Genomic DNA, 18,886 nt, shown 5'->3' on the forward strand with positions numbered 1-18,886 from the left:
GACACTTTAAATAGATGGCACTATAATTACTCCAAGCTGCTGACTGTAACACACCTTGGTGTTACCAGACACCAGCTTCCTGTTGAGCTACTCTCGCCCCGCCCCGTTGCTGTGATACCCTGGCGACGGGTTCCTCGGTCCTCCTCTCATTGGTCAATAATTGGATTTCCGCCATATTCAAAAATAGTCTCTACTATAGTCGTGATATTTATTGTTGTTGTTGTGTTTAACCCTTTAAGCAACACGTAATTGCCACTGGTCCACCGACATTTCAAATGGGTGACACCGGTGAGGTCCAAGCCCCGATTCCGAGTTCAGAGAAGCCGGAGAGACTACCGAGCTCCAGGAACTTGAAGAGGAAGTTTTCCGCTGATGAAGAGTCTCCCCCGGACGACGACGACAACAACAACAGCGGGAGGGTGCGACGGTGAGCGGAACTTTTCTGGTCGGACTCCGAGCCAACTCACTAAAACTGCAGCGTCAAATGTAGCGACCCCGGCAGAAGCGCCGGTACCGGACCATTCCTGGCTGTTCCCCCCGGGACCGTCACGAGCGAGCTAACGGGGGCTAGCACGCCTTGGCTCGGCACGTTACCGCAGTTAGTCTATCAGCACTTGGTGGCGTCATTTCTTCAAACGACCTCATAGGCCTTAAGTAGCAGGGAGTGAGATGGTGACGTTGGTCGCGTCAGACGAGCCGCCGAATACTTCAAATACGAACGTCGAGCTTTGTAGCGCGTGGGGACACGTTTTCAGTTGCGTCCCAACGCCACCAGGTGTCAGCACAGGGTCACTTATGCGCCCTCCTCGGGTATAGAGCCGGGTGGGCCTGCCACCGGCTCCCTTCCTCTCCACTGTCCTTGATTCGCTGCTGTTTAGCTGCTTTCACTTGTGTGTTTCGTTCAGCAGTTTGAAGTCTGTATCTAAAGGCTTGAGTATTACCCGGTAATAATGCCGATCAACGCTGTTATTTGGCCCAGAGATGGAGCAGAGGTGTTTTCCAGTGCTGAGGAGGCTCTGCCTGTATTCCGATGTGTGTCCTCACAGCAGCCTCGGCCTCGTGTCTTTTAAGGTTCAGACGCACCGACATGTTTTCATCCTGTCTAAATCACCCGTCGACAATATGTGTCTTTAAGTCTTAATACAAATGTGTGTGCACAACAAGGCGGACAAACTCAACACATAGTAAGTAAGTGGTTTATATAGAGACCAAGTGACTTTTGTCTGGTGCTAGTTAGACAGTTGTATTAAAGGATAAGTTCGCTTTTTCCCAGTCTGTCCTAAAACAGCACTCGCGTGCCGCCCCGTATCGTGCCACGCACGGTCTGGAAATTTTGCACCAGAACAATTGTAACTTTGCAAGGTACTAACGCCGACTGCTGAGGTGCCATATTGGCTCCAGATGAGCTTCAGAATGCACCTTATTTCATTTTATTTTATTTTTTTTGCACGCACCTCCTACACTGGAGTCGCTTTAGGAAGAGATCGCTTCCAGGGACGGATCAGTTCACAGTTGTTGGGAGGAGGAACGATTGGAGCAACCTGTAACTCTCAAAATGTCCAAAAGGAGTGTGTGAGTCTTGTTTAATGAAAAACCTGAAAACACACCAACCTATTCTTTGAGTAAAACCCTTAAAAATAGTTAAGAACAATGCCGGTTTGAAAATCAGCCGTACAGTTTATATTTGACTGATACAATACTGTTGAAGCCAGTAAGCGCCATTTCCTGGTCCATCTCTATGGAGTGACCTTGGAAATTCTCAGGGCGGTGCTCATGATAGTTAAACTAGTGTTTTGGCAGTGTTTTTCCAACCCTACCTCTGCGTGAAACGTTTGAATCATCACTCAATCAACAGTAGTGTCCAGGCAACAGACACACTATCGCTCTAGGTAATGTCTTTAATCTATTGGCCATACATGTGACAGGACTTAAACAGAGCTCATTTATATCAATACAGTGAGATTTTTCAGCTAAATTCTCAGACTGGCGGCTAACATCATAGTAATCAGTATGTTTTGGGATAGTAAAGCCCTGGGAGTATTTATATTGGACTCTTTTGAAAGGCTTTCCATGTTGTGTGCCAAAGTGTCCCAGTCCTGCCCAGTGTCCAGCTCGCTCGGCAGACAAACATGGAAAAACATCACCCATTATTTGACCTCAATAACAAGGTTTATGGAAAAAATACATAAATCTTGAGTGAGAGAAAATAAGGCTTGATTTCCCAAGTGAGACTGGCATTGAAGGACTAGACTGGCAGTGGATTTTTTCATTTTTGAGCGGTCTTGTTGCCAAGCGTGAGCAGAATTGACCTAACAGAAATAAACAAGGTTGGTTCAAACTTCGTGAACTCGGTATTGTACTTTTATTGTCCACGTGAAGCAGCACGATTAGAATGTCACGTTTAATGGGCGTAGAGATATAATGAATGTTGTTAGAGCGGGGTTTTTGCCTCATAAAAAAATGGAAATGCTATCCACTGAACCTCACTTCATATATATTCACCTCGTGTGACAGTTGTATGCACATGCACCCTATGAGAGGTTCTTAACGCCTCCCTCTTTTCCTGCCACATCGTGAATGCGTTCCTCTGTGTGCCCTCTGTAGTATCGGTAGAAGAGACACCGCAGGCCTTGTGGGATCAGCGGATAGTCCAGTTTCAGAGTTAGCCAGCTTTAACAAACACAGGCAGGGCTAACTGGGATGCTAATCCACTGACTCATAGAGCACACTTCCGTTGACACGTAAGCGCAGGTACAGGAGGAGAGACGACCTTTGTCCCCTGGCTTGCAGCGGCGAGGAATGTGTAGTGGTATCAATCAAATATTGAAATAGTTACACACACGGGAGTTATCAGCTTTCAAAATAGCTCATTGTATGGGAAACAAGACATTGCAGTGTTTTCCCCCCAGGATTTTTATTTTTCAGCAGCAGTGCCCTTGTGTGTGCGCCCATGTGATACTGGACCCATGTTTATGTGCGTCAGCGGAGGAATGATTTAAAATGACCTTCGAATCGTTATAGATTGGGTTTTTTATGCTGGTCCCCGTCACGTGGTTTTACCAGGAGCTTTTGACACACTGGGAGACTTATGGGAACCCAGATAGCTCTAGTAAAAACGTCAAAGAATGAAATGCCTCAACACAGAATACTATTTTTATTGAACATAAATAGAAACAGATAATATAAACTTGAACTCATATCACTCATAAAGTCAAATGTGATGTGACTAACCCCTGTGACCAGGATATTAATAACACCATTTTGATTCATTTGTGTACGTTTGTGCAGGTGGAGTAAAAATTTGTGCTTGCAAATGAAACATTACATTTTTAAGTGCGGGCCTCAGCACCACATTTCTGTCCAAATGGCTCCAAGGTGGTGACTCGTTCGTTTGCACGTTCGCTCACTGTGCTTGCAGAACAGACTTGAAGAACATAGCTTGAGAGGTGCAATGTTTGCACAAGGCTCGGTAGTATTCCCTACAGACATCAGTAATTCAGTCCACCTTCGTACGCTCTGTTCAAGTAGACGCCCACCCCGAGTAATTAGTACGCGATGTCCAGGTATTGCGACAGTATAGGCTGCGCTTGGTGTTAATGCGGAGCCTAACAGGGTGACCAGTGACCATTTAGCTTGGCCCGTAGCACTTTGCCACAGACATTCGGAAATGTTTACTTTGTTTAACTCAGTTCTGGTACTCTTGTTACATTTCTACCGTCTTTGCCAAAGACGGTAGCTAAGCAAGCGACTCTCCCCTAGGAGCGGTAGCTAGGTCCACCCGGTGGCCAGCTGCTGCACACGCACTCGCGAACAGCCTCCGTTGCACTGCTCGGCGGCGACGTCGCTGTGCGAGCGTGTACGTTTGCAGGTGTGTGGTAGGGTCCCGGCTCCAGTCAGCCGTGTGCAGTGTAGAAAACGCAAGTTGTGGGAGTTACATTTTGTCATATATGAAGGTGAAATCTCAGCAGCTTGACTCATAGCTTATGCATATACACACTGCACTGGATGAGTCTATATCTAATCAGATATTTATAACCTGATAATTTCCTACGATGTCTTCAGTAGTAGTAGCTGGTCTGTAGAATGGAAACACACAACAGGTGATAAAACCAGCCTCGTATCCCTGGCCAGAGCTCTGACTCTCTTTGAAGAATTTCAGATGTTTAGTCGTTGCTCATCTGCCCACAGGCCAATTAAAAAAGAGTAAGCGGGGATTTGGTTTCTCTCCCAAAGACGACAAAACTGTTGGCGTACACTCGTTGGTGTCTAAAGGACTGAACCCGCAGGCTCATGGGATGACCTCACCAACAACTAGGCCAGTGTTGGACCTTAAGTCATTTGCCTTGGTCAGATAAGAAGTAAAATGGTCAGATGTGAGAATAAGATCATGTATTCACTGTGAAGTGCTTTCAGTTTCATGGACAGAAGAGACAAGATAAAGCCTTTTTTAATACACAGCACACGTAACACACTGTAACGCAAACGTGTGTGTGACCTCATTCAGAATCAGTCAAATGGCCATAAACTGGAAAAAAAGGCTGAGCTGCCTGAAAGCCATAGTTTCAGGGTTAAAATAAGCCTATCTTACCCAGGGTACACCGCTTCTCCTGGAACAGTCTTGGTAGTGGATTACCTTTTAATGATCTTGTAATCCAAACCATTACATACTGAACCCTTTGTCTCACTAACCCTAACCCTTACATAGTCTTACTTGTACCTGAAGCGAGATGCCAGCACCAACCCCAAGCCCTAGTTTTTTCTGAACACCTGCTAATGCTGTCTCTCTCGTCAGCTAACGTGGAAGCTCAGAGCAAAGCAACTGCAACTGCTCTGTGTCAAGCGTGTGTCCATAAAAAAAAAATAAAAAAAGCTATTAACAATGATATTAATGAACAAAAAAATAACCAAATTCAAACACAGACATGTAACTAGTGTTTGTTACCTTAATGGATTATTCGTTTACCAGAAGTAATCAGTTATGAATTAGTTTCCTATTACTATTTCCTACTGCTGCTCAAGGAAACATTGAACATGTGACATAAATGAGACATAAACTAAGGGCCAGATCAAAGTTTCTGCCTGTCCTCGGACGGGCACGGACTGTTGATGCAGACATGGATGTGCTTCTATTCATGTTACAATCAGGGGTACGCGTACACGGACATTTTCCACACATGCGCACGAGAAAACATGATGCCGTCCTCCCGACGGCAAGAAGTGCTTCTTTGTTTGTTGTATCTGTCTGAAAGACACGAAAACGTCCAAAAAAGACAACGCTGTGTGCAACAAGTTAACGAGAACAGGAACAACGATGGGAAAATAAACAAACAATCCAAGCGTCCAGTGTACTTGTCTGTGGCATGCACAGTTGGTGCAGATTCAAATTTTGGGCTGCATGTGGACGTCCGCACATGGTCCACGCGGACCCTCTAATGGAAACCGTGAATTGGCCTTAACGGTATCATCTTCATGTGACTTTAAGAGAAAGTGCACTTGTTTTTTGCAGTGTATTTACTGACCCAACCAAGCACCTCAGTAATATTTCCTTTTTCTACATTATTTCTGGTAGATAACTTCTTTATTGAGCATCAGACCACATTAACTTTGGTAACAGTCCATTTCAGAGAAACAAACACACCCTGGTATCTTTATGACAGAGATATTTATCACCATAAATATCAAACCACAGTCAAGCTAAAATAACACCCCCACATTCTTCCCACCACAGCTCTGTCTGTCCACTGGTCAGTAAGACGTACACTTAGTCATTTGATGCATGTATCTATGGAGACTAGGGGTGTGCAACAACAGAGTGAAATCAATTTAATATTACATACAACAAAGGCAGCATGTCCTCACTTTGGCGAAGCTGTAACCGCAGAGTTTTTGGCACTTTTGCGTGACCTTTTGCTTGTTAGTCATAAAAATAGTTGATAAATCGAACAAACTGTTCAGCTCTAATGTTCATTTTTGCATCTTAAGTCATACCTCTCCCCAGATGGAGAAGTGAACAGGATGGAAACTCCTTAAAATGCAGCATAAATCAGTGTACACCTCCACATGTGGTCATAGAAACCGTTGTTATGACAGAAATGGAGTGTATCATAAGAGATACACAGATACTTCATTTTAATCTTTCAATTACGAATTTCAAACTAAACAGTTAATCACAATTCATTTGAATGTGATTGGGGCCACAACAATTATTTCCATTATTGATTAATCTGTAGTTTATGTTCTCAGTTCATCGTTGGTCCATAAAACTGTGAAATTGCCCAATATCCAATTGCCCAACAATATCACACTTACTATACCAAGAAAGCATCACATTCTCCCATTTGAGAGCCCGGAACCATCAAATGTTTGAGATCTTTGCTTGAAAAATAACTTCAATGCTTAATTGACCATCCACAGTATACTGTCTCCTGTAGAAGTTTATAGATTGGCATTCTGAGGGGACCAATTGGGGGTTAAGGACACTTCAACAGAACCAACTACCCTGTCCAGGAGTGTCACATTAATTCAGCCCCTTGACAGTTACGTCTGAACAACACCTGCCGTGACCTCTAACCCCTGACTTGCCCCTAGGACACCCAGGGAGCTTCTCATTTTCCTTCTCTCTTTAGCTGTTGCTGTTTATCCAGAACACCTTACAGGAGCACCAATGCGTACATGTTCAACATGGGTGGTCCCGACGGGAATTCTAAACCTAACTTTGTTCATTAGTGTGTGTCTGATCACCTCAACCCACTGAGCTCCACAGGACCTGTCCGCTCTCATTTTCTCTTCTCCACTTTTTTGGTTTTTATCTTACGTCAATGTTTGTGGTATAACTTAGTTTTATAAGCCTCTCAAACAGCTGCATTAGTCTTAAACACTTCTGGTTTGTTGTGAGCATTATCGGCATATTTTTGTACTGAGTTTCCCAGAGATTACTTGTTAACCACTCAGTGTGACCAGTGGTGAGTTTCTTATTTCTCAGTTAAGCAGAATTGACATGCCCAACTGCATGTCGGATGGTCGGACAGCTTTGGAACCTCCCCCTCCTTTTCTGCCGTCAGATCAGTTGGGGGGGGGGGTCCTCGACCATTTCTGTAACTTAGTGAGAGGGAGCCAGGCATTGTACTTCTCTGTCTAGCTCTCCTTTTTCATTTGTTACACAACTATTTGTGGCACTTTCGATGTGAACAACGGAGAGCAACACTATGAATGTTCTCGCTGGAGAGGCTGAAAATATGCCCTGTCATCCATGTTTTTAAACAATTTTGCGCCTCCCCCCTTTCTATGATTGCAAGCTTTACACTCCACCGCCTGGTGTGGCCGTTGGGAACAACTATTAAAGTCATGTGTTAAGAACTAGCTCTAAGAGACAAAAAACTGACCCTTAATGTCAGCTACTCAGTTCAGTGCCACACAAACTACTGTTAATGTTATTGAACCATAAAATGTCTCACTTCCTGTGCTGGAGCTACTGCACAACGGGGTTGTGTTGATTGCTGCCAGACGCGCCCCCCCCCCTACAGTAACAGTGGTCCATTCAAAGTGCTGATACAAATACTAGTTGTTACTAAAGTGGTGAATAAATGAAGCACTGAGGTCTGCCTGGAACATTGTCGTGTTTGTGTGCATCACACAGCTCAATTGGGTTTTAGGATTTATGTTAAAATCATGTTAGATTCATTCAGATTTATGTTAATATTTTGGGGCAGGTATATTTTGGAACCCTCAGAGTATTTTTTACCAACCCCTTGACTACGCTCAACGACTGAGGGTGCTGTAAATTAAAAAAAATGTTCCATTTTGTTGATAGGAAATGACTAACTTACAGTAGACTGTTGTAAATGATTGTCTAGCCCACCACTGACCCGTGTTTAGGAGGCGTAAAAAGGGTGCAGGGAGTACTGCGGCTTTGCTGTAGCGCTGACTGTACGACAGTTGCTGTGTCATTGGACAGATGCCACCTGAAGCAACAGTAGGAGAGCGGCAGCATGACTGGGATGACTCAGCCTTACCAGTGGCACTTGCTGGACACACACACTGAACAAGTGTTTCGGAGAAGCTCGGCATTCTCCGGATGCTGATGGTTTTTTTTAGGTCCCGCCATCAAAGTCGCCAAGACATAAACTTTCAATATTATGAACTGTTGTGACACCATGTAGGATCATGTGTGGGTTACAGGAGCCGAGCAATTAGAACCAGAGTTTTTCCTCATATTTTTACAACTACTAGCATCGAAATTCTTTATATTAGTGGTGCTTTAAAAAGGTCACGGCTTCGTGTCTTCATCAACAAAACCCCTATCAATAAATGCTACGTAACAGGATACGAGCTCCTCTGTTTGCATCAGCGTCAAGGCAGTACATAGCTTTTGTAATGCATTTACTTGGTTTGATAAGTTGCACAGTTACTTAGCCGTTTATGGCAGTCTGAGGCACACTTCTCAGCAAAAGTATTTCATCAGTTTATCAAAAGTCCAGTTTATTGTTGGTACATGTTCACATCTCAGGCACTGCTTGGATGTTTTTCTTCTTGCTGTGTAACCATGCATTCACAGTGCGCGATGTGTTGTGTAATGGTCGTCGGTGTGGCCTTATCCGGCCTCACCTCGTAATACTTGGGTAGAATACATGGGTAGAAGAGAAGTTGTTTGACATGAGAAGGAATTACAGTATGCACGGCTGTTCTTTTGGGGGGGGGGGGTTGTTTAGTCTAGACAATCCCACTGTAGAGTTCCAAAAAAGGCAAACCTCTCCCCTTTCAGAATATCCCAACAAAAAAAGACATTTGGGTGCTGTCCAAATCTTTTGGGAGGGAGGAAGGTGTGGGATAAAGGACTCGCCCCTTCAAATGTCACAGGGGTCTTAGGTCCAAGGACAGCTTAGTGGTTGATGAGGCTTCTCTTGAGGAAGTAGACCAGGGTCATGTTCCCCTTTCCTCTCTGACTGGGTGGATCCTTATCTGTCAGTCCTGGTCTGGGTTGGAGGACACCGCTGCTACTACACCATGCTGAGGCTGTGGTAGGTAATGGGAGGTTAACGTTTTCACAGGACACTACCATTCTGAGAGTCACAGTTCCCCTCTTATCACCTCATGAATGCTTCGAACTCACAAAGTCTTGGGCTTTAGTCGCTCTGCTGCTGGGACTTTAGTTCAGGGTGGATCCCACTGGTGGTTTAAATCGATCTGGTGCTTCTTGAATATTCTCCTAATTGTCATCCCACATGACAACAGAGGGATGACAATGAAATGACACTGAGGCCACACTTGAAACCGCAGCGAGAGGCCAAGATAAACAGGCTGTGTACTGTAGACGGTGGTTTTTGATGCGTCGTAGTTTTGTTGGAAATCTGACCCTCCCCTCTGGTCTTCTTTATTTTTGTCGTCATGCAGGTCACTGCGAAGAGGAAGCTCCTTCACCTTCCTCACCCCAGGACCACAATGGGATTTCAGTCTGGTGAGTACAGGCCTCCTATTTTCCAGTTTGCATATTGCAGTACATTAGTCCACCTGCAAGAAACAGACATACATTGTGGCAAGTTTATCACTAATCAAAATAACCTACAGCAGAGAGGTGACTCGTGCCAAGCAGCGACAAAGTTAGATACCTGCATTATTTACTTCATATGTAATAAACAGTACATGTACAATATATACAATTTATATATTTACCGTCTGCACATTTCTCTGAGTTGGCTTCTGGCAGACTTCTGTCCTGTTGTGCTTGAGCCCTGCTTCCCATCATAACAATGTCTTACGGCTTCAAAACGCACCACAGAGTTTTCAGCAAAGTCCAGGAAATGGTATCGCTGTTGACCATCGTAGCGATGAAAGGCAGCCCCTCGTTGGCCGACAGCCACTGTAACCCAGATAAACCATCCAGACTGGGGGATAAATGCCTTATTTACTTTTGTTTGTTTACATTTTGGACATATTGACCGTTATCCTAAATATAAAAAAAGAAAACAAAAACAATTTAGATGCAAGAGTAATTATTTTTGAGGGTAATTAGGAGTAAATTCTTCAATTTGTGGTATTAGAGCCTTTTTTTTCTTCTGTTGTACAATTGGCTCTGATTCTGTTTTTTACTCTATTGGGTCAAAAATGTACAGTGTTTATAGCTCATAAGAAAATAAATCTTACTTATCGGGATGCAAAAGTGGGAGACAGTGTCTGAGCAGCGAAACTCATTGACTGCCCACAATAAAAACACTTAACTCACCGCAGGTAAGCAAAGTACAAACTGTCTTTTAGTGCCTGACCAACATAGGATTTTAAGGCTGACGATATATCAGCCGACATTGATTTTTAAACAGAAATGCATATCATAAACAAAGCTTTTTGATAAGGATTATGTTTAGTCATTGTGGAGCACATGTGGAGTTTCTGAACCAGGTTTTACTGTAATTTACGTGACCCATTATGCAAGTTTATTTCTAGTGCTTTTCTGCGGGTCTAATAATCCCTCTATTATTAGCAGTCCTGGCCGGCTGTTTTGAAATGTGATGGCCAGACATTAGCCGAGGGGGTTAACAATAATTCTGAAATGAACTGTGTCTCAGCTCTAAAGTTTTGAGACAAGTTACGGGCGAAAGTCAGACGTGACGTGCGAGTCTCGGATGTTCTTACCATGATGTCATTTAGGCACAATGAGTATAATGCTGTACTATATTAAAGACTCTTCAGCTGTCTGCCACTGACGTTATCTTATAATTACAGGTGCAAGCCATGGCGTTACCTACCTTTGTGGCTAATTAGTTTAGCGGCAGATAAACTGCATATGTTTTATAGTGGCTGTCAGCGCTTTACTGACGAGGCAGAAAATGGTAGGGCTGTTCTTCATCTGCTTTCTACAACTGTCTTACTGACTGTTTCAATAATAGATGTAAAATCTATTCAGCTACTTGGACCGTGGTGGCTTGCTGCAGTAAAACCAGCCCTAGACTTTATAATTACTCAAGTAAAGCATTACCTGTGAAAACGAGCACCTTACCACAAAGACAAAGGTCCACAAACACAGACTCAGAATTGTTTTTTTTTTTTTCCTTCACAATGGTTTGAAGTGGGCGGACGTCAGTTTGAAAAAGGTGAGGTCACACATTTTCTTTAGACGAATCAGAGTTCAGCAAAATTTGAATCAAATCAAAGGTGATGACAGTTGTGGGGATGTTTGTGTAGTACAATATCAATCAAATCTGGTGAAACCTCACCCACCAGTTCTGATAAAGCAGATTAGCTGAGGGTTTGAGAGGTAGACTCTTAATGAATAATACCAAAGGATGTTTTTTTTTTTTTTTTTTCAAATTTAACTTTGATTATTGCTTAAATAGTCATGAAGACAAGATTTAAGATTTGAAACTTAGTCTTTAATGCATTAGCTAGCATTTATATGTGGAAGTCTGCATATGTTTACAGGAAAACGACAGGAAATAGTTTACGTAGCAATCTGGCTTATACATTATGTTATGATTACAGGTGAGAGTAAGTACTTGGTTTGTGAGCATGACCTGTTCAAATGAAAGGATGTGTGTAGAAAAATGACAGCACTGACATCATTATGATAATTGTTTACGTTAGAGATATCTGGGCCAATCTGGGCATATTTCAATGGATGGGAGCCGTCTAAAATAAAACCGATCAAATTCCAGTCCTGTCTTTAGTGTACTGTGTTTGTCCACCTCAGGGCTGCAAGTGTTGCACCACTGCTCCACTTACAACAGCCAGGCTCTACAGTGGAGCTGCATATGTGAGTGAAAATTCAATTGTGTGAATTTGAAAAATTAGTTGCTTTGATGCATGACACTGAGTTCTGACACCCAGATTGGCATAATATACAGATTTACTACCAGATCCTGCACTGATAAATCTATTATTGAATCTTTTCTCTTTCTCACTTGCAAAGATTAGTGTAAAAAAGTCTCAGGTAGCAGCTCCTCTTTTCTTTAGCCGGTGCTGACTGGTGTTTTCACCAGTTCAAATGACAAATGTTGACACTAGAAGGTCATATCCTCTGTCGCTAATTAATAGTAATTTTGTGAGTGACTCGATGAAATTTAAACTTTAAACTTTGTTGTCTGGTTGAAGTGCTCTCTCCAGTCGCTGTCTGTACTAAGCCAAAGATCATTTGTGAGTGAAGTAGCACCGCTCTGTAACACCGCAGTACGAGTGGACTGAGTGTGTCTGTAGTTCCAACAACTCTAACAGAGTGAAATCTCCTCTCTCTAGCCGATCGCTTCACGTCAGATACATATTTGATCAGCATTTAGATAAATATAAGTGTTTTGTAAAGAGGTAAATAGTAGAGATGTTGCACAACAGAGTCATTATACCTACAGAACTGAAAAGTTGCATAAATGGTGGTTGTGGGCACAGGGCTCGCTGACTGCTACATTTCAAGTTATTGCGATCTGTGATTGCACTGTTGCAAGTGCAGCACTAGTTTGAAAGTTATTTTCCTGAGGTGAGTACAACCCGTCCCAAATCTTGGCCTCGTTTTGCTAAGGGATGCTCAGGATCTAGACCTGGGGCTTGTATTCACAAAGAGTTTTCTCTTAAGAGCTATTCATTAACGTACTAAGAGCAGCTTTTAGTATGGAACAAAGAGAACTCCTAAGCCGAGAGAAGGGGCAGGGTTGACCCCGTTGCTGTGGATGACATCGTGTTTCACGATGCCCACGTTTGACAGGTGACCGCAGTTTTCTCAGTGAATGTGAAAATATTACTAAATACGCAGGAGTGTGAGGAACAGTCTCAGTTTAGATAAACAGATGGATGAAACAACATACATGAAACAAAGCAAAATATCGACTCTTCAGCTATATAGCTGGCATCTGATACCATCACCATGTATTTTCAACGGCTGACAAAACAAATCATCATATTTTATAAACTGCATTAATTCTACATATAGCACTGATTTTATCAGATAAATCTGTGATAATAGTGAAATTACCTATATGTATTGACTGCAGTTGGTGATTATTTAATGTGTGCTTAATGAACTGTTAAACAAATTAGAGTCTGAAGAATGCAGTTTTGCTTTAATGAATAATTAAAGCAAATATAACGGCTGAGGCTGAGAACATCAGCACTGCAAACTGTACTTTACAGTTGTGTCCAAGTCGCATAGAGCTGTGCGAGCCATCGTCCCCAGTGTTATTTGATTGATACATTTTGTTGGTGAGCCGATTTAATCCTATCCACCATCTAAATATGGTTTTGAAAGTTCATTTTCAAACTATTTTAACAAAATACCAATGCAACGAGGCACATTACCTCCAGCTGCCTGTGAGCAGATCGTAGTGACTTAAGAGTCCTCTAGACAGCCTCGAACTTTTCACAGACTTAGGACGTACTTTTAGTGCTAAAAGGCTTTGTGACTTAGGAGTCTTAATGTTAGGACTGACACGTACCTTGCTTTTAAAGGTTTCTCCTAACTCTCCCAGTTAGGATCTACTTTTAGCCTTCGAACGTAGATACGTTCACACATACGGATACAAAGTAGCATCTGGCCTCTCGTTATTCTGTATTTCTCGGGGTAAGTTATGTTAAGCATGTCATTTACATACTCTGCTCTGACTGGACAGTTGTTTTCTGATGTATCCACTGGCACTAGACAACAATGCGGGCAATTTGTTTCCACACGTTGTTCTTCTATTTTATGTCCCCGGTAACTTGTTAAAAACTTGCCATAGAGTTTTACGTTCTTTTGCATAGGGGAGTGGATTAGTAAACAATTCTGTGCTCCCGTTTCCGCTGGAAGCAAGATGGTTGTGATTGGCTCTCACCAGCCCATCACTTGTTGAGCCTTTCTCAACTTCCCCCTGTAGTGTAGCCAGGTGCTTTTTGAGTCCCTCAAGCGCAGTGGGGGGCCACAGGGCTGCAAAGTCAGGTCTCATTCACAATGAATAGTAGCCGTCATTGTCCCAGCTTTTTGAATCCGTGTGTGTGGACCGCCCGTTAGGATATTTTCTGAATATGGCCCCGAGCCTCTACACTAATTGCTTCATAGCAATCACCAGCCTTGATCCTCGAACAATTTGCTTTACATGCTGGCCCCCCCCAGCAGCTGTCAGCATTAAGATTGTATCTACATCTAATACCTCACTCAGGGACTGTGATGACTATTGTTATGTGGCTCCTTCATAGCTGAACCAAGGCCTGTTCATGTGGCCAGAGACTAAATGCTGGATAAAGGAAATCCAGCCTGCTCTTATTTCTAATCCCCCCTACCAGAGGAACATAATGGCCTAGAAAGAGCTGCCATCTCTAATAGACTGGCCTGCTTGTGGTTTATAGTTGGCCTTAAATGAAACGAGCTGATTAGAAACATAAACTAGCGTACAGATTAGACAGCGAGCAACATGACGAGCGTGTAGGCATTCCAGGGTTTACATCGGTCTAAAACACAATCCATCGTTCATCTGAGGGCAGAGGAGGAGAAATAGACTGGCCTCTTTGTGGTTTACAGTTGGCCTTAAATGAAACCAGCTGATTAGAAACATAAACTAGCGTACAGATTAGACAGCGAGCAACATGACGAGCGTGTAGGCATTCCAGGGTTTACATTGGTCTAAAACACAATCCATTGTTCATCTGAAGGCAGAGGAGGAGAAATAAAAGCAAAGAGAGAAGGCGAACTGCTCTTTATCTTGTGCCAGACTGCTGCCTTTGATTCGCAAACATGGCACGCTTAGCTCATCCACCAAAACCACGTGGACCTCATTAGGTCACCCTTTCAATCTACTACACCCTCAGACCCAATTTATCTGTCAACTATAAATCTACCACACAGCGAGCAATAAAAGACTCCTGGAAGAGTCTTTGTCTCATTGCCCCTCATTGCCACTTTAAGCTTGAAGGTTTTGCCAGACCTTTAAATAAATTTTGGCCAGGTCTTTAGACTTTGAAGTGGTTTGGGGGAATTTTTTACTGCTGGCTGTAGCATGGCCAGGAATAGGTGGGGGTGGGCCCCCAGGCGAACTTTGGAAGTAGGGGAGGCAAGTATGCCCCAGGTCCTGCATTCTCTCAGACTACATCAGGCGCGAGGCCTCGAGGGGCTTTCTGTCATGGCAAGAATGTGAATCAGGTTTCCAGCCCAGTGCCAAGGTGGAGCATATCAAACCAAACTGCTGTTTGGTGGAATGTGAAGGTTATTAAGAAGAGAGAGAGTCAGATTCTGAGCTTTTTGTCTCTTGCAGCAACAAGTTCAGACAGCCAGAGATGTCAGCCTCAGGAGTGGCTTGTCTGATACGAAGCATTCCAGCTTTAATCAGATGATGGGACTTAATGTGGCTGTCGGCTGCGGAGTCGCGTCTGGTTTTTCACACAAACATTGATCATTATTGTGGGAAGGTCTTGCCCATATCAACAGCAATTTATATTCAAAAGACTGACTTCATTACTTGACTGACTGTTTGAAGATTCCTCAGCATGCCATAGACAGCGGGATCTATATCACATAACCCTTGATAACACATAAAGCACCCAAGGTGCTGCTCTCCAGGGGACGCTCATCCATTTCAGTGAGAGAACGCAGCACAGCTGCATCATCCTTCTGTGGGTAGATCACACCTTCATGTTGCATTGCATTGGTCCAGTATCTTGGATTGATTCCTCTTAATAGCTGGTTACGTGTGTTCAGTGAAGTTAAACTTTAGCCTGTTTCACTAGCTCTCTGTGATGTTTTACAGGCTTTTGATACGGGATCATAAACGTATGTTGTAATGCGACAATCAGTGATCATATCTGACCAGTTTTTATCCCCTTTCAATGGAGACCCAAGATCCATGTGTTTTAAGTTGAAACTGAAATTTCCATTGTCCTCCCTTCTTGGGGAAGGAAATTCTATCTATAGTGAAAATGTAGCTATTTTTCAAATTTTTCCATGTTACAAAAAAAGATGAAACCATTTTTGAACACATTTGTGGAAACAGCGTCTTAGCCTTACTTGACTTGATTCAAAAAATTGATTTTCCAATTAATCAGTATTTTTACTCGAATGAGCCAATATAAGTCCTTAAAATCCCAAGACTGCTCTTTGCATTTGCACCGTTTCTCAGTAAATGTGAACATCTGTGCTCAATGTTTTGTTCATGCAGTAGTTACTTGTTGTTAGTGGTTCAGTCAGGGCTGCATGATGTGTGAAATGTCTACTTTATGGAAATTGAGTTATTACATGCGCGCGAAAATGTTATTAAGTTGTTGTTGTTAAGGTTGCTAGGTTAAAAAGGAACGTAGATGATAGCTGCTGTATGAGCCACCTTGAGTCATGACAGACTCATAAACAGTGATGTGAATAGTTGCAGTCTATGTGGACCCACCCCAGTTTACGGGACTGTTGTTGACTCAGGATGGACAGCTGACTGTGGCTAGCAAATGACCAAATTGTCAAAGCTCACACAGCAGCAGGTAGTCCCTCAGCACTCTTGTCCCGTGGTCACAGATAGGGCTAACGTAGCTGGCTAAGTGCCAGTGTCGCCTTCAGAGTTGAGGGAATGTAAGGATGACAAAACAGATTACAGTATTGACAAACAAAATTTGATGCCCACAGGACAGCACTAATGTGGGTAGTGCTGTAACCTCAGAAAAATAAATACAATTTAAATACAATCTTCTTTTTGGTAATTACAATTTTGACCAAATAGGTATACAAGTCAAAACAAACACCAAGTATACTGTGCAAAGGTCTCAAGCACTTTAGATGTTTAGATTTTAACCATCATGCAATAACATCAGGAGGCGTTTGATTGGTCCCAGATTCATCCTGCAGTGGGACAACCAGTCCAAACACACAGCCGGAGTCATAAAGAACTGTCTTCAGAGACCAGAAAAACAAGGAGTCCTGCAGCAGATGGTCTGGCCCCCACAGAGCCTTGATCTCAACATCATGGAGTCAGTCTGGGATCACATGAAGAGACAGAAGACACTGAGATGGACTAAATCCACGGAAGAACCTTAAAAACTGTGTGCAGGAGCATCGAGGAGAACTGGTGCTGGCTTAAAGGCAAATGGGGACATAGCAAATACTGATCTGATTTAGGTTTTTTCTGTTTGCTGCACTTCGGATGAAGTTCACTGAGAAATAAAAACTACTCAAGGCTTTATTTTCCAAAGAATCCTCACTCTAGTGCCTAAACCTTTTACCCTGTACTGTATGTTTGAATTTCTCTTTGCAAAAATTCATTTTTAAATTCACAGCGTCTTTTATACAAGCATTTATTAGCCGCACAAAATGCATTTTGAATGGAAGTATGACCCCAGGATACTGTAGCTGTAGCTCCGGACTTCACCTTGTCACCAGCTCGGGGTTTTACTGTCATTTACATGTGACTGAGATGAAACAGAACAATGAGGAGTGGGAGAGCGGTGGGAGGCTGCTCCGCTCCACTCCACTGATTGTTTCTATTCCCCCACCCTCTCACAACCTATACATCTTTCACTCTCTTAACTCAATACACTTTTTGGCTTAAGTGTTGTACAAGCGTCACTGCCAAACCCTTCTTGAATGTTTCAATTGGATTTGCCGACATAAATTTGTCTGCCTTTTTCTTCCTTTTTGTCTTTTTTATTTATCCCAGTGTGTCTCTCTCTTTCTCCCTCCGCCTCTAAATACTTATCCTTCCTCTCACCAAGCTGTATGTGTTAAACATTTCTCGGCGAGTTAGGCTCCTATCTAACACAGGCCTGGGTCAGAATGAGCGGGTTGTCAGGTCATAGGGCGGATTTAGTTTTCTTTCAACATCCAACGTATGATGTCATGGTAATATGAAACATGTCTGTAACGTATGTGAAATTGTGTGAATCGTGGCAGGCACACAGCCTCTCATCAAGCTGGTATCTAAAGACAGAAAAGCAAAACCCCTCATTGTCTGTCTCTGAAAGTGTTGAAACCTGTGTGGTGACGGCCATTCAGCGTAGCTGTTTTCTTTGTGTTTCTGTTGTATGTGGACGTCATTATCCTTTCGTGTAATACATAAATCTGTCAGTCACTCCCCAGATGAGTAAGAAAGTAACCTGCAAAAGCTTCTATAGCTTCAGAGTGTGTGTGTAATGAGCAGAGAGGGGGGCTGTGTTTGTTGAGTCAGAGTATTTACGTTGAACCCAACCAACCATTTGAACAAGTTGCTGCTTGGAGTTTGTTATTCCATCTGCTAGCTGCTGACAGAGGGATTTCCAAAGGTGGGAGGAACAGGACGGCTAATTTTCTTCTCCTCTTCCCCGTTGTGTTTGTTTTTGCACCAAGATTACTCAAGTGTCGTTTTTATCTCATATGTAAGACCTGAGCTTAGGGCAATATTTAACTTGGAGGGAGCATTCGCACTAAGCACGCACGCTTCACAGACAATGAGCTGCTGACTTCCAATGAATGTCTGAATGCTACCCTTCTCACATACAGTATATACGTCTGTGTGTGTGTGTTTGATATATATCTATATCGTATGTATCTGCATATGTGTATATACACCAATACGCCGCAATATGTCCATACATTACGTAGTTTTATCTAATGTTAGTTTTTTCAGCTTGTCAGTTCATTCCTTAGCTAGCTTTAATATTAACAGTGAAACTCGTCTGTTGTGCTCAGCTGGGGCACTGAATAGAAGTTTACTAAGTAGAAGTGGATTACACAATCTTTTGTTATTTGCTGCTCTGTTCACAGCCTCCTATTGAGATGCAACTTTAAACAAACCATTTTATTCATGGCTATGTAAAGGGTAACGGTCAGTCACAACACCACCCGAAATGCACGCAGGGCAAATATTAGACAGTGTTTAGCTGAATTTGTTGAGCTGATAGCTCTTAAAATTTTTATGGTTGTGGGAAAACAAACACTTTAGCCTGCCAGAGAGGAAATGCCCCACACCACCACCCGACTTCAACACAAACA

General features: G+C 42.9%; 1 protein-coding gene across 2 annotated transcripts in view; it reads left to right on the top strand.

Moving 5' to 3' along the window:
- The first annotated feature begins 80 nt into the window (after positions 1-80).
- Positions 81-18,886, top strand: part of net1 (neuroepithelial cell transforming 1) — a 35,256-nt gene continuing 16,450 nt past the window's right edge. Inside the window, exons 1-3 of one of the 2 annotated variants that reach the window (XM_040146579.1) lie at positions 81-152; positions 240-427; positions 9,391-9,454. In XM_040146579.1, the coding sequence (XP_040002513.1) occupies positions 276-427; positions 9,391-9,454 (216 nt within the window). In that variant the 5' untranslated portion in view covers positions 81-152; positions 240-275. The other variant, XM_040146571.1, reaches the window with a different exon arrangement.

The sequence above is a fragment of the Xiphias gladius genome, chromosome 2 (genome assembly GCF_016859285.1).
Source record: "Xiphias gladius isolate SHS-SW01 ecotype Sanya breed wild chromosome 2, ASM1685928v1, whole genome shotgun sequence".
Classification (NCBI taxonomy): domain Eukaryota; kingdom Metazoa; phylum Chordata; class Actinopteri; order Istiophoriformes; family Xiphiidae; genus Xiphias; species Xiphias gladius.